At 39.6% G+C, this 15,584-nt stretch overlaps 1 protein-coding gene across 6 annotated transcripts in view; it reads right to left on the bottom strand.

The window, feature by feature from the left end:
- The window catches only part of ROBO1 (roundabout guidance receptor 1), a 764,721-nt gene that overhangs the window by 376,229 nt on the left and 372,908 nt on the right, over nucleotides 1-15,584 (bottom strand). For 4 of the 6 annotated variants that reach the window (XM_030020140.2, XM_030020134.2, XM_030020136.2 and 1 more), the window contains exon 3: nucleotides 13,818-13,901. The exons of the other annotated variants lie outside the window; for them this stretch is intronic. In XM_030020140.2, coding sequence (XP_029876000.1) covers nucleotides 13,818-13,901 — 84 coding nt within the window. The remainder of the gene's footprint in view (nucleotides 1-13,817; nucleotides 13,902-15,584) is intronic. 6 annotated transcript variants of the gene reach the window in all.

The following is a 15,584-nucleotide window of genomic DNA, read 5'->3' as shown; positions in this document are numbered from 1 at the left end:
CTCTCCACTATCTTGGCAGAAAAAAGAAGGAAACTAAATTTCAAAAGCTGCTAGAGAACTTAGGATACTATGTTGTTCTAGTTGGACTCATGGCCTTAACTTAGTTTTTAGTCATTTTTTGAAATCTTCCCATGAATAGTATTTATTGGATCCATTGCTTGCTGAAGTAAATGGACTGTAGTTGGATGGGCACTGGATCAGTCTTACCGTGAACAGATGTGTTATGGCTAGAGGGAAATTAATATAGGCAGCAAAAGATTGTAGCGAATCATAATGTCTCACTATATTTAGTTCAAACTGTGTCCTGACGGATGTACAACACTTTCTAACACTGCGCTACCCTGCCAGCACCGCTGCAGAGCCTATCACAGGGACACAGTTTTAGGAATGCTAACTCGGCCATTTCAAACTGCATCACTTTGATACACTTGTCTGCCTAAATAAAGCCATTCCACTTTGATCAGGCTGCCAAAATAAATGTGTCATGATGCTTTTTCTTTATCTCAGTTCAGCTTCTGGACAGCAGATTTTAAGAGCATCTGCAGCTACAGAAAGACCTTCACCTTAATACAAGGACATTTTCCAACCAAATAAGTAGAAAACTCATAAAGATGCCATCTGGGTATTACAAAAGAATTCATTATTCAGATTTTAAAACTAGCTGCATCCACTCTTCAGAGAACTTTTATAGACCTATTAAGAAAGAGATCTCACCAAGTATATTCTTTCTAGGTATTATATTTACAGTCACGTGGGTTTAAAAAAAAAAAAAAAATCACTTCTCCTCTCTATTCTGTTCTCCCCTGAGTCCCTACTCTCTTGATAATATTTGTAGCTGTCTTGGTTTGCATCGATATTCAGCATGTTGGCAAGCACAGAAACACAGAGACAAGCTAGCCTGACACTCTTGTGTGTATACATGTAAATAAGCTTACAATTAACTTATATTGAATTTATATATAAATTAATTTGTTTATAAAGCACTTAAACAATAGAAGTATATTCTAACACATTTGTATGGCGAAAGCACATTCCTGTCAATAACAATAGAGCTCTACAACTCTAGGTTGTGCTCCTAGAAGAAAGAGCAAACAGCTCCTAATCTCTGTGGTGTTTTCTGTCTTTTTCTGGAAGAAGAAAGCCTCTGCATTCTGGAGTTTAAAGGCAACCAAATAACCTTGTTGTTCCTCACATCGTATTAGTTTTTCAAGTAACATTTCTGGCCAAGAAAATAGTTAGCTTCAGGTAGGTTAAGAGCAACAAAGCTTTTGTTGTTGTTAAACTTCTTACATTACAGAATCACAGACTGGTTGAGGTTAGCAGGGACCTCTGGAGGTCATCTTGTCCAGTCCCCCTGCTCAAGCAGGGCCACCTATAGCTGGTTGCCCAGGACCATGTCCAGATGGCTTTTGAGTATCTCCAAGGATGGAGACTTCACAACCTCTCTGTGCAACCTGTGCCAGTTCTTAGTCAGCCTCACAGTGAAAAAGTGTTTCCTGATGTTCAGAGGGAGCCTCCTGTGTTTCAGTTGCCTCTTGTCCTGTCACTGGGCACCACTGAAAAGAGCCTGGCTCCATCCTCTTTGCACCCTCTCTTTAGGTATTTATATACATTGATGAGGTCCCTGCCTGTCATTACAAACTTTAGTGAACTTCTAGCTCAGTATTGTCTATTCTTAATAAGCTAAAAAATGGCTCACTATGCTGATGTGCTGAAGTGAAGCCTCGATTATGACTGCCTAGCTGTTAGCTATATATTACAAATAATCTTGCTTGTTAAGAAAAATGCACACCTCCTTTACCTAAACAAACATTTCCTCTGAAAGTTCTTCGCTTCATTATAAAGCCTTCCCTACGGGATGCTTATGCTGTTTATCTGGCTTGTATACCTTTACAAGACCTTGAATTTTGAAGAAGTTCCATCAGGGGCTGTCTGGAATCAAAACATTGTGATTATGTAGAATTTTAATTTTTTCCTCCAAATCTTCAATACAGTTTTGCAAAGCCCCCAAATGGGGAGGGGGGCAATCAGTGTTGACTGTGATATCTATATCAGCTCTATTTTATTTTTTTTGAGAGGGTTTATTTAATTTCTCATTGCATACTATCTGATTGTTTTGATTATGTTATGGATATAATTTTATTAAGTAATTCTTAATAAACCCAGAAGTAGAAGTACTTATATTTATGCATATAAATTTTGCATAAAAAATCCAATTATCTGATGGGTGATATTGTACGCTCAAGAACTGAAAATCATGTTGACAATAATTTGTGTGCATATTGTGCAACAATATTCACACTATTCCCACAAATTCCTACAGTATCTTTTCCAAATAAGCTTTCTTTCTACTTTATCCATTTGATAATGGTCTGGAAGGTATAATTAAACAGCTACAATTTTGGAGGAAAAAATAACCCCCAGGCCATTTTCAGCCTCCTGTGATGTACTTACTGTTCATTAAAAATGGTCTCTAAACTCTATGTAATACCTGAACATTGCACAGTTGTTTTTTCCAGAGAAATGGGCATCTTCCTCCCCCACCAGACTTTTATGCTAAATATGCCATCTGAGATCTTGTAAGAAATCCAGAACACTAACTTTTTAATCACTTGATCACTAAGTTCATGATCCTTTCACCTTCCTTCTTTTCCTTTCTCTTGTGCTTCCTGTCAGTTTACCATTTCCATTGATGTGAAGACTGCAATATTATCTATTTGTTTTTAAGCAAAAAATTAAAGAAAAATAATTTACATATGAAATGATGAAAGGCCTCATTACACAACAGAGTACAAGTAAACAATCTTACTGAAAATGAAGCAAATGATACTTCGCTATCCAAAAGTTTAAATCTACTGAAAAGCAATTCGGTTTCCCTTGGACAATACTTACTCCTAACAGAAAGAGCAAAATCTTATATTTGGCTTTGCACTAATCCAGAAACAAGACAGATAAATTTATTCTGCTAAAGGTTAGACAGAAATAAATACAGTAAATAGTTTTTCAGTGTTTTTTGAGTGGGTTAAGTTATGCGTGTTTGAGTGGGCCGGTTACTCTGTTGCACGTTTAGCCAAACTGCAACCCTTCTTTTCCTGTTGGATATTCAGGAATTAACCATGAAACTGGGGCGGGGGGGGGGGAACGACACACGGGACACACAACACCAAAACAGGAAAATGAAGCAACTAGAGTTTATTAACTCACAAGAACCATCTGATGGGAATAAAAGGAAGAGTTGAAGAAGAGGCAGAGAATCTAGTCAAAAAGCTAATGCAGATTTGGAAGAGATTATTTCGTAATATTCATAATTTGAAAATAAATAAAATTAGGGTTCTGCCTATGTTTAGAAGTGCAAAATAATTCAGGATTTTCTGCAATAAAGAAAGCAGCAGTGAGTTTTAGTAGTAATTTATCACTGCCTTTTAGGAATTATCAGACAGAAACCCTATAAATAATATATTGTCCAGTAAATTGTAAATTGTACCACAGAAAAACGTCTCCTTTCTTATACAAGGGTCACTGAAAATCAATATAGTTCCTTCTAAAAAGCACTCTACAATGTTTTAACACTTGTAGGTGATGGTTCAGCTTGTTACGGTTTATGGATAAATAACGTACAAGAATCTCACACACACAGAGCACTAAAATAAATGTCTGGTAGTACTACCAGAAGGATCTGATAAAAATAACTCTGGATCTGGATAGATGTTGATTTTTATTTTCTTACTCAGTGTTGACGTATGAAGCTGTGATGCTGGGACAAGAGTTGCAATTATAAACAGTGCTAAAAGGAGAGATCAGTTTTGATGGGAAATCCTAATTTGATAGATTCTTTTTTTTTTTTAGACTCCCCCGTATTGGGTTCAACACTGTCTCCCACAATATTCCTCTATCCAAGCAGGGGCATTGTGGTCTGGATGGGTGAACCACCAGATGAGTAAAAACTTGATGATGCATCATCTCAGAAGGTAATGGTTAATGGGCTGCAGCCTACCTGGAGGACAGTAACAAGAAGAGGGACCACCAGATCTGTCCTTGGACCTGGCCTGCTTAACATCTTTATCAGTGACCTGCAGGAGGTGAGGGAGGGCACGCTCCTCATGTTTGTAGGCAAAACCAAACTGGAAGAACCAGTCCACATGCCCAACAGCAGGGCTACCACCTGGAGGGAGCCAGACTGGCTGGAGGAATGGGCCAACAGGAACCTAATGTAATTTAACAAGGACAAATGCAAAGTGCTACTGTGGGAAGGAAGGAAGAAAGAACCCCCTGCATCCATACAGGCTGGGGACTGCCAGTCTGGGGAGCAGCTCAGCTGGGAAGGCCCTGGGGCTCTGGGCTGGCAGCAAGCTGAGCATGAGCCAGCAGCCTGCCCTGGCAGCAGAGATGGCCAGCAGCATCCTGGGCTGTATGAGTGCACAGGTGGTAATCAAGGAAAGGGATTATCCCTCTCTACTCAGCACTCACCTGGAGTACTGCATCCAGTTTTGGGCCTCCCAGAACAAGAAAGAAATTGGTAAACTGGGTGGAGTTCAACAGAGCATCACCAGGACAACCAGGGCTGGAGCACTTGCCTGGGAGTCTGAGGGACCGGGGCTTGTTCAGCCTAGGGAAGAGGCGGCTATAAGGGGGACCAGACAGCCACCTGCCCATACCAATGGAGGTCACTGAGGAGATGGAGACATGCTCTTCACAGTGGTCTGTGGCAGGGTAAGAAACAACAGGCATAAGTCAAACCACAAGAGGTTCAGGCTGAATATAAGGAGAACTGTTTTCCCTATGAGGACAGGCAGGCAGTGGAGCGGGTTCCCCAGAGAGGCTGTGCCAGCTCCATCCTTGGAAGTTCTCAAGACCTGACTGGATCAAGCCCTGAGCAGCCTGGTCTGACCTCATAGCTGACCCTGCTTGCGCAGGAGGTTGGACTAAAGACCTCCAATGGTTGCTTCCAACCTGAATTATCCTGTAAATCCACGATCCTATATAGTAATTATTATGAAAAATTAACAACAATGCTAATATCCGCATTATAAGAAATTACCTTTCAACATTTTTCTTTTCCTATAATACTCAAGAAAGTGCATTATTTTAGACACAATAAATGAATATTGTCATCTATACAGTGCATTTCACTACTATGCATTTAATGAGACCATGTGTGTTACTAACTTCCTACTTCTTTAAATAAAACAAATTGCCTAGCTAAAACAAAAGACTGACTTGTATAACACACCCTGATGAGGATGGAGAGTGATGTACTCTTTTCCTTTCTCATCCTGTAATAATTCATATTCTTTTGACCTACTGGCAGAAATTTGCACTTCTGAACATCTTCACAAATTGCTTTGCATACTTAATTCACTGAACTGACAGTAGTGTCTGAGGGTAATTTGGTCTGTCTTTACTCTTGCTAGGAGGCCCTCAGCAGAAAGCCTCTCATCAGCTCCAGGGGTTCCCATCTGTGACAGTCCAAATGGAAAAGAAAAAGTATAATATGCTGTGAACGACTTTTGTTTTGATTTTACTTGTCTCATGATTAATCAGGAACACAGGAACTCAAGATTAAAACACTCATCCTGGGGAATCAAATCTAGTATGCATAGCCTATCATAGCCTATCACAAATTTAAGTCTTTGGAAAGGAGACTTCAAACTCTTTGCCTGAAAACTGCTCTAGAATCTGCTGCTGTAAAACATCCTAAATTTCTATCCTAAATTAACTAGGGCTCATTTTATGCCTGCTTATTCTTTTGTCAAGTAGTAACATACGAGTAAAAGCTTAGAACCACCCATTATAAAAGCCCATATTTTGAGCACTGTTTGAAGATAGGCTATTTACCAATAACTGGATTTCTTCAAGTTGTATAGTCAGCATGCTCTGTAGCTATTTTTTTTTCAATGTGTTCTCTAAGAACATAAGGCTGTCAACAAATGCCAATCACATCCCCCTTTCCTTAAGGCCTCAGTCAAAATAAGCTTTCTATTGCCTGATTATTTTAATAGCCCTTTCCTACACCTTCTCTAGCTCAAATTCATCTTCCTGAAGTATGGTTGTTTAGAACAATCCCTAGTATCTTAGCTATATAGGGGCATATGCTGCTAATAATGTCATTATTAGACAAGTTCTTCACACAATATTTTGGCTTTTTTTTTTTGGGGGGGAGGGGGGATCATTTTAAATTGGTCTAATGGCTACCAGAAAAGTCACTAACTGGTTAAGAAACATGGGACGTCACTACTGCTTCCTGGTTTAATCAAAGCTCTGCCTTGAAGCATAACAATAACCGGAGGAGATTTTCTATAAACTTTTTCATAACAATTGGCAGTGCAAAATTTATGTAAGTGGGAGTATCTGTGCTCCAATATTGCTACTATATGTTTTAATTAAATTATTATTGTCTGAACATCGCTATCATTGAAAGGTAATTATATCAATTGATGTTATATTTACATCTATATTTTAATACATATTAAAAAAAAATCCTCAGTGTCTGCATCAGAAGAATGCTTGCAAAGAGAAGCACAAAACTGAAAGGACCCTTCTAGCATTTAGATTGACGTGGGGAACAGAGAGGTTAGGTTGCTGATAGGCAAGAGCAGATTTTTTTTTTTTTTCTTCCTTTCTTTTTTAAATAAGCATAACAGTATCCATCTGTTCCTGGATTTAGAGTGCAGATGTACTCTAAGAAGTAACTTTGTAAAATTAGTATCATGGGGCTCTGTGTTCATTCTCCCAGTGACTCAAGAGCACACTTGCTCAGTTGGCAAGTTTTAAAAAAGAGGAAGACTATGAAAAAGATCTTAACTGCTAGCTTTGCATGTATCCCGAGAAGTAAAAGTCAAACAGAAGTCTACTGTGTATTACCACTAGCAATAAGGATTCTGTAACTGCAATTAAACTAATGTTGCTGCTATCTAAAGTGATTCATTCAACTCTGTCAGATGTCTATTGGTTCTGCAGTGCAAACAAGTGTTTGTTTTTCTCTTCAGGTTGTTGGACATGATGAACTCAGTGCAGTATGAGACATGCCGATAGCTTACTTGGAATAATTGTATGGAGATAAGATCTTTGTTTTGTTTAGACATCGCTACCAACCTGCTTCATGTCTGAAATTACAGCTTCCTCCCAACCCAAAATATCCAAACTCTACAACGTACATCTTCATTCACCACTTTTTGCATCCCATTAGCCAAACTCTGCTTTTGTTTCATGTGGTTTTTCTCAATATCGCTCATTCTGTCCAACTAATACTTAAAATAAAGAAGGAATTTAGAAGGAATGTCAAATCAAATCAAATAGCAACTATTTCTTTACAACATTCTTATTTGTCATCCTGTTGCGTATTATAGCTTTTTCTCCTTTCACCTCGTCCTCTCAGTCACAGAATCTGTATATGCATGGACTACCTCTGCTAATCTGTTAGAAAAGAAATGGTTGAAAAATACTCCATTTCTCACAGGATAAGTATTACTGTAGATTTCCACCTTTGATGTCAATGAAGTCTTTTCTTGAATGTGTTTTTAGAACTACCACTTTTCAAAACAAGCACTCTCTAACACATATGATAAACTATGTAAAATTCCTGGAATAGAAGAAGAAATGTCTCAGAAATGGCCATGCAACGAAGAGGTATTTCCCCTTTATTTCTTGAAATGCTCACCAAGGCCAATCTGTCTTATTTGACACAGGACAAGTGGTGACCCACTACGAACAATTCTCCTGATCACATAACAACATAGTAGTAAAAAAGAAAGGTAATGCGAGAAAAAGGGATGGGATCCCTTGTTGTACCAAACACCACCACCACAATGATTTCATGATTAAAATCGGGGGAAAAATCGAAGGCTGACTTTGGGTCACAAGTGGGAACCACAGGATTTCTTTGCATACTGGAAGAGTCTTTTGAAAAAACATTGAATAAAAAAGTTCATTAGGAAAGATTCCTTTAAAAAGCCATGAATCTACTTAATGAAGAGTGGTGATCCTTGTCTGCAAATATTTGACTACATAGTGTTAATTTAACAAGCCATCGTTCTGGTCTCTGTAACACAAGCGATACTCTGTGATCTGTTAAATGATCCCCGATATTTATGTCACAGCTGATTTAACAGGAAATGTGCTACTTCCTGGAATATAATGCATGCGCACACTTCAATAGCACAGCACAATGCAATCTTAGAGATTACTCTGCAGCCATTGAATATGTGGAAAATAACTGAAGCTCATACTTGACGCTTACTGCCCTTGCACTATTTTAGGGAGGAAAAAAGAAGCCCGCGAGCTAAGAGTGAACGGTTACTTTACTAATCAGGCTGGCAAACCACAGGTGAAATCTGATGTGGAAATATAAATTACTTTATGCTTTTGAAAATCTGCTCTAACAGGTAAATATTAAACAGAAAAGTATGTTTAGTAGTTTTAGTGAAGACAGTTTTATCCTGTGCCCTTCTTCAGGTTTCCTCACTCCCTGCAGCACAGTTGTCGCTCTCAGAACTCCTCAGGCACTAGGGGACATCATTCAGCACATCATCTGCTCCATTTGACCACTAACCACAAGCTCTTCTCTTGGAAATCCTGTTGTTATTTAAAGCCCTTCCTTCTATGAGCTTTTTTCCAAATTCTCCATCTCCTGACTTCCTCCAGTATCTTATTTGGATCATTTTCCGTTTTTCTCATCCAATATACGCTGGGAACTCTGCTAGATCTTCTTCCTTGCTTCCCTTCCTTTTCTGTTTGTCCCTGTACTTATCTCCAGGACTTCAATGAAAAAAATAACAATGGGTAACTTAAGGATTTCTTTCCACTCCAAAATAACTGTCCAAACAATAGTCTTTGTCTGACATCTCTGCAGCCTAAACTTGACAAAGAACTGAATTCCTGCTTGCATCTTCCATTCCTCTGCCTTCCTTTGGTGATCAGAAAAGATTTCATTATATTCCCTGGTGCACACTCCTATCACCTGGTTCTCCTTTCAGAACCTAGATCCAAACTGATGGAGAGTTGGGATTACTTGCAGTCATTTTTAGGTATCTACATCACTCCTAGTCACCTGAAGTTCCCTTCAAGTCTGTAGAAAAAGAAACAGGCATAGTTACAGAGCATTTCAGGAAACTACTTCAGATGTCTTCCTTAGGGCAAATTAAATACAACACAAAGTATCTAAATCATGTGCTTTTATCCTGTTGAATGTCACTGTGATCTGGCCTGTTCTTTATGCACATAGTTAAAATAGTAATTTAGATTTTTACTGTTTCACATCCTAACTATGTAATTATTTTCCAGTCTGGCCTTGACAGAGTAGACTTGGTCTTTTGTGAAGATGTAGACAAGGTAATCTTCCTGGCTCATTTCTTTAAACTGACAGAGTTACAGTTAAAAGTTTTTGGGTTTTTTTAACTCTAATTTTTTTGTTGAATCAGTCCAGATATGCCTAGCATCTTTAATGTACTACCTATGTGGTCACATCAGCTTTTAGATGTTTTTATTCTTAGCATTTCTCTCATACCAAATATTCAAGATAAAACCTTCCTCTCAGCTCCTTCAGTCTAACATCAGTGTCACGCATACAGAACAGTCCTCAGTGACTTAACTTCCTTTCTTGATTTGTTATTTATTCAGCCCCTATTTATTTACATTACAAATACTTTCCAAAAGTGATTGTCTTTAATGTGTATAAAGCCTCTCCATTTGGGTTTACAGTTAATAACTAATAATAATTATTTTGATAATAAAAACCTGATGATTATAAAAAGTGCAACAATCTATTGGATACCACATTACTATATTGATTAAGGAGATAAAAAATCTAGAGTGTTGTCCTGTAACATCCTAAGAATCATGAAAAGTCAAATACAACTTCATCATTTTCCCATAATAACGGGTCTTGAAATTTATCAACAACTTCAATCTTTATCTGAAGTAGCTTGGGTTAGCAACTCCTCTCTCCCCCCTGAAACTGATGTGTTTCCTGTTTGGTACGAGGTTACTTCTCAAAGCAATGGCTCACATCCATAGTGAAGACAACAGAACCTAATGGGATAATCAAAAATCTCCTCATTTAAAGTGGACTTTAGGAGAACACACTGAAACACTGTCTAGGAGTCATGTACCTCCGCTTAATAACAGTATGAAACAGCTGCATATATTCATCCTGAAAAACATATCTGGAAAGAGAAATATGTAGGACAAAATTATAATCTTTAGCCCTGAAACTTCTCATACTAGTGAATGTTTTGCTTATTTACCTCACAGCTAAACTTATATGGAGCTGGAAGGAAGATGTGCCCTACAGATGTATCACTGCTCTTAGTAGGAATAAAAATTTATGATCCTACTGTATGACAGCAGTTATTAGCTTGTTTGGGTTTTGTCCATTCGGACACCACCTGAAGATAAATACAGGATTAAAAAATAAGCTGCTGCTTTTTTTGCCCATAGGTCCAGATATCCTGGACTTTATCTGAGTGATTTTAGGAACGAGTCAGAGAATTTTCAGTACAAACAAGATTCTGGAATAGTTCTCCTTTCGGAGAATGGAATTCTATAGGTAAGAGAGAACAAAAAATGATCTAAGAATACTTCTGTAAAATCCAGGAACTCCATATTAGGCCCGCATAAATGGGCCCATAAATTAGAAAAAAAGGTAACTTTATCTATGAGATTGTATTACAGTTAATGTTATTTTTAAAAATCCTTACTGATTACTATAGAAACCTGTTGGACTGATTTTAATAAATACCTCAGGGCTTTTCCATATAAACCAAGGTATATACACATAGTGCTACTGATTACTATTACATAGTGGAGAAAAAAACCACTGGATCATTAAATCTTTAAACATGAAGCACTTGGTCTTTACTTTATTCAGTGCTCATTCAAACAGAGACCCAAAACCGCCAATTAAACAAAACCAGCCATCCTCTTGGTTTTAAATTTTTGTTCAGCTTGTGTTTGCTTCTAACTTGATCCTGACTTTTGTGCTTGCTTGGAAAACGCCTGTTAAAATAAAAAACGCCCTAGAGTTAAGATCCGGAGCCTCTGGGGAACTACTAGACCAGGGCTTGATTTTGTCAGTCCTCCCAAATGACCCCATTAGTCTCTGAGAGGCAGGTTAAACAGCTGCAATTCCCAAGGAAGGCCCGTCCTCGGTCGAGGCGCAAAGATGCACGTGCGCACCTTGATACAGGTGAAGGATCCTCGTGGGTGGACGGACACAGAAGGGTCTGTGCTCTGCTCGAGAAGTAAGTCGTCCCACGTCCCCACGCTCAGCGGGGAGCTGCTGTCTTAAACACTGCCTTATAGGCCTTAAACACTGCCCTGCAAGGCGGGGACAAAGTCTGGGCTGTGGAGCGGCACCGCCCGCAGCCCTCGCACCCTCTGCCGGCCAGCACCCACCTGGCACGCTTGCACAGGGGGTCCCGTGCCAAGCCCTCAGCCCCTCTCTGAAACACGCCAGCGGGAAGAGGTGACGGCGTCTCCCCCTGGATTCTTACCCCGCTACTCTTGCGGCTAAGGGGGCTTGTGGAGGGCGCATGCAGGGCCCCCGCTCCCACCTCCGTGGGCAGATGTGAGGCTGTCGGGCACGGGAATCTGCCTGTCAGGCACCAGCCCCAGGCCAGGGAGGGGCGAGGGGGCTGGAGGGGAACCAAGTGCTCCTCTCTAGGTAAAACTAAGCAACCTTATTAATAATAGAGTCTGACCCGTGGTCCCAGGTAAATCAGTGGCTCTTTAAACACAAGACCCAGTGTCCTAGTTTCAGCTGGGACAGAGTTAACTGTCTTCCTAGTAGCTGGTAGGGTGCTATGTTTTGAGTTCAGTATGTGGAGAATGTTGATAACACTGATGTTTTCAGTTGTTGCTAAGTAATATTTAGTCTAATGTCAAGGATTTTTCAGCTTCTCAAGCCCAGCCAGCGAGAAAGCTGGAGGGGCACAAGAAGTTGGCACAGGACACAGCCAGGGCACCTGACCCAAACTGGCCAACAGGGTATTCCATACCATGGGACGTCCCATCCAGTATAGGAACTGGGAAGTGGGGGCGGGGAATCGCTGCTGGGGGACTAGCTGGGTGCCGGTCAGCGGGTGGTGAGCAATTGCACTGCGCATCATTTGTACATTCCAATCCTTTCATTATTGCTGTTGTCATTTTATTAGTATTATCATTATCATTATTAGTTTCTTCTTTTCTGTTCTATTAAACTGTTCTTATCTCAACCCGTGGGTTTTGCTTCTTTTTCCCAATTTTCTCCCCCATCCCACTGTGGGGGGGGGCGGAGTGAGTGAGCAGCTGCGTGGTGCTTAGTTGCTGGCTGGGGTTAAACCACGACACCCAGGGATCACCATTCCCAGCCCTGTTTTCTAAAAGCAAAAATCTAACTTACAGTAAGTTATAAAAAGCATTCTTTAAGCTATATTAATTTCCATTTTGTCAATATGATGACCCCATATGCATCAGGGAGCGTAGATGTGCCAAACTCGGAGAGTGTGGGGGGAAATTCAGAAAAAAATTAATAGGAATATTCAGGTCAAAAAGTCTAAATAATCCACAGGCAGCAGGGTTCATGCTATGTTTTTCTAAGAAGGCATCTGTCTTCTTGACTGAAGGGAAATTTGTATTGCTTTGCTTTTTTACCTTTTTAGAAAAAAAGTATTTTAAACTGGAATAAAATTATGTATCAAGGTTTTAAACCACATGCAGAGATGATTGCGAGGGGTAGGTGATGAAAGCTGTAATCATTGTAAGTGGTGTATAACAGACCTGAAGTTTTACGAATGGACAAGAAATTACTCCCTCTCTCTTATACCTACCTATTCTCTTCTTGTATCCTGTAAGACTTAGTTATGAATATCTGATTCGCACACTTTTGTTAATAACTTGACTATATGCAATTTTACACAGTGTGAGCAGTAGTAGCACTAGTAACCCACCAATAAAGTATTTAAAGATCATCTTCCAGTTAAATGCCCAACTCATTCTCCCTCCTTCCCTTTCCAAAAGTTGCTACCACCAGAAGAATGAATACCTACCTTCACAGCCTAAAAGTTATTTAGATCTAGAGTCTGCCACTGTACTGGGCCACCAGTAGTTCATGAAAACCCCAGAATCAGGGAGTCTGTAGCTGAGCCTGGGCTGTGGTCAGTAGCATGATGCGTGGAGCTGGACATCAGTTCAGTGTGCAGAGGAGTTACAGAATTAGGCCCCTCAGAGATCGCTGCTGCAACATACCGTATGGTGCTGCTTATCAGTGGCTTTTTTTATTTGGCCTAGAGACACATTTCTCTAGTCTATGCAAAGCAGAAGTCAACGAAACAATTCTTCTCCAATCACATTGTAGTTTCACTTGGATTTTTTTCCTTGCTGCAATGTATTTTACTTTTGTTTATAACAGAAACAAAGCAAAAAAAACCCAAAAAAACCAAAAAAAAAAAAACCCAAAAAAAACAACCCCAAAATAAACATATGGAAAAATCCCTGCCTTTGGTCTTTGGAAAAATTTCTCTGAGATGATAGATTGCCTCATGCACTAATATACACAGTTCGAAGGAAAATAATGGGTGCATTGTTTCAACAATAGAAAATTACTTTAAACATTTAAATAATTGAAATGTACCAACACACACAAAAAGACAGTCATGTTGGTTAGTTAAAAGGCACAATAGTATTTCCCAACAGTACTAACAATGTTGAACTTCTAGGGTGATGGTGAAAGATAGCCAGCTAGCAAAGATGATTAAGAAACCGTGTACAGGTGGTAATGGCAGATGTAGGCGGAAAGTGTCAGAAGTAGGCAGTCAGGAATATTTTGGAAAGATGCACTCTACCTGTGTAGCCCAGCGAATTGTCGCCATTATCAGAGGTGGGGAGTGGTGTCCCGCTGTCGTTCCCCCTCTCTAGGTCGGCGGAGTCTGTCGGAAACAACACCAGAGCTGCTGATGGGGTCACAGGAGTAACAGCAGTTGCCATTTCGATCACAACACGTCCAGACACAATTAAATCCACACATGACAGCAAAAGCCACAGTGCCAGCGCACGGCACGCTTTGTCCTTCCCCCGCCTGCGTGGTGGTGCCCAGCGAAAGGTGTGCGGGAGCATTGCCCTGGGTCCCCAAAACGCTGCCCGCTGCCCCTCTCTGCCCACTCCAAGTCTCGCTCTGCAGCCCGCCAGGCGCAGTGGCCACACTGCCAACCAGCCAGCGCAGGCTGTGGTGAGCATATGGGGACGGGAAGGCAGGGGAGCTGAATGCTAGCATTGCTAATTTTCCACCTTATTGTTAATCAAAGCTATTGACTGTGATCACTCCCCATCATCGCTTCATCTCCTGGCAATTACAGACTCAAGGGACTTCACCTCTTTGTGGGGAGGAGGCGGGGGACGACTGTGTCTTGGCAAGCGCGGGGAGGGGGGAGCTGCTCTACCTCTTCTGGAAGATGGGGCAGGGGAAAGGGGTAGAGCCCCTCTATGAAAAGGCAACAGTTTAGCGGCATAAGGAGTAAGATGCGTTTTCTGAGTTGAAAGATGCTTGCAAGGAAACACTCAATTTTAATGTCACATTGAAAAAAAAAAGAAGGCAGCTGGTCAGCTAAACACATAAATGAACACGTGTTTTAAGACCCCAAGATAAATTGCTGATCAAAACACCACAAAGCACCGTGAAGATAACTCATAATAATGAACTAAATAATTCAAAGCAAAAAATAAAATAAAAATGCCAGTGGCTCTGAAAACAAAACAGCACAACCCGAAGGAATTTGTTGTCAATATCACTAGATCTTTTTACTCTCATCTATACAGCTTAATGTAAAACTGTTTATTAAACTTAAATTCTATTTTTAATTTACTTAAAGTACGTGTGCACTGTCCAACAAAGAACAAGTAAAAAGAAACATTCACATTTTGTTAAAAAAAAAAAAAAAAGTGCAAGAACCAAATCTCTTTGCAAGAATATCACTACCACAACAATAGGCTGCTTATTTCTTTTTCCTGTTGACAGGTGTCAGGTAATTTATTAATTATTGTAAAGACCTTGAATAGGAAAAATATGTTTTGCTCTCTCAAACACAGACATATTCTGGACCTCTATAATGACTGAAAGTAACTGTTCCTTTTCAATAAAACGCACATGCTGCTAAAAAATGGTTATGAAGTTTCACAAAACACCTAAAGCAACTATGTTTGAAATTAAACTAGAAAAAAACATAAGTGGATATTTTTCTGGATGCTTAGTTTTACTAGTTCAGTCTAATTTTTAAAATGTGGTGCCAAAGATTCATATTCTCTGTTTGTTTTTTACACAATCTTATAGAGACAGCATCCTTACAAATCAAAATCTTTTTAATGAATTACGAAAGAAAAACAAAAAGAAAACCCAAATTCTCAAGACCAGTCCACTTAAGGGGACTTACTGGAAAGAATATTTCTTTTAAAAAGTCAATTAAAGAATTGATAGCATGACTTTTAAAATACTGTTGTGCAAATTACAAAAATAAAAGACCAAACAACAAAAAACAACCAAACACCAAGACTGTGTTTCATCTTGGCAGATGAAAAAAGTGAAATATGTTCATTTATTGGTCCATTCATCTTTGCTG

This window comes from Aquila chrysaetos, chromosome 7 (assembly GCF_900496995.4).
Source record: "Aquila chrysaetos chrysaetos chromosome 7, bAquChr1.4, whole genome shotgun sequence".
Classification (NCBI taxonomy): Eukaryota; Metazoa; Chordata; class Aves; order Accipitriformes; family Accipitridae; genus Aquila; species Aquila chrysaetos.
This window is presented reverse-complemented; position numbering and strand designations above follow the sequence as displayed.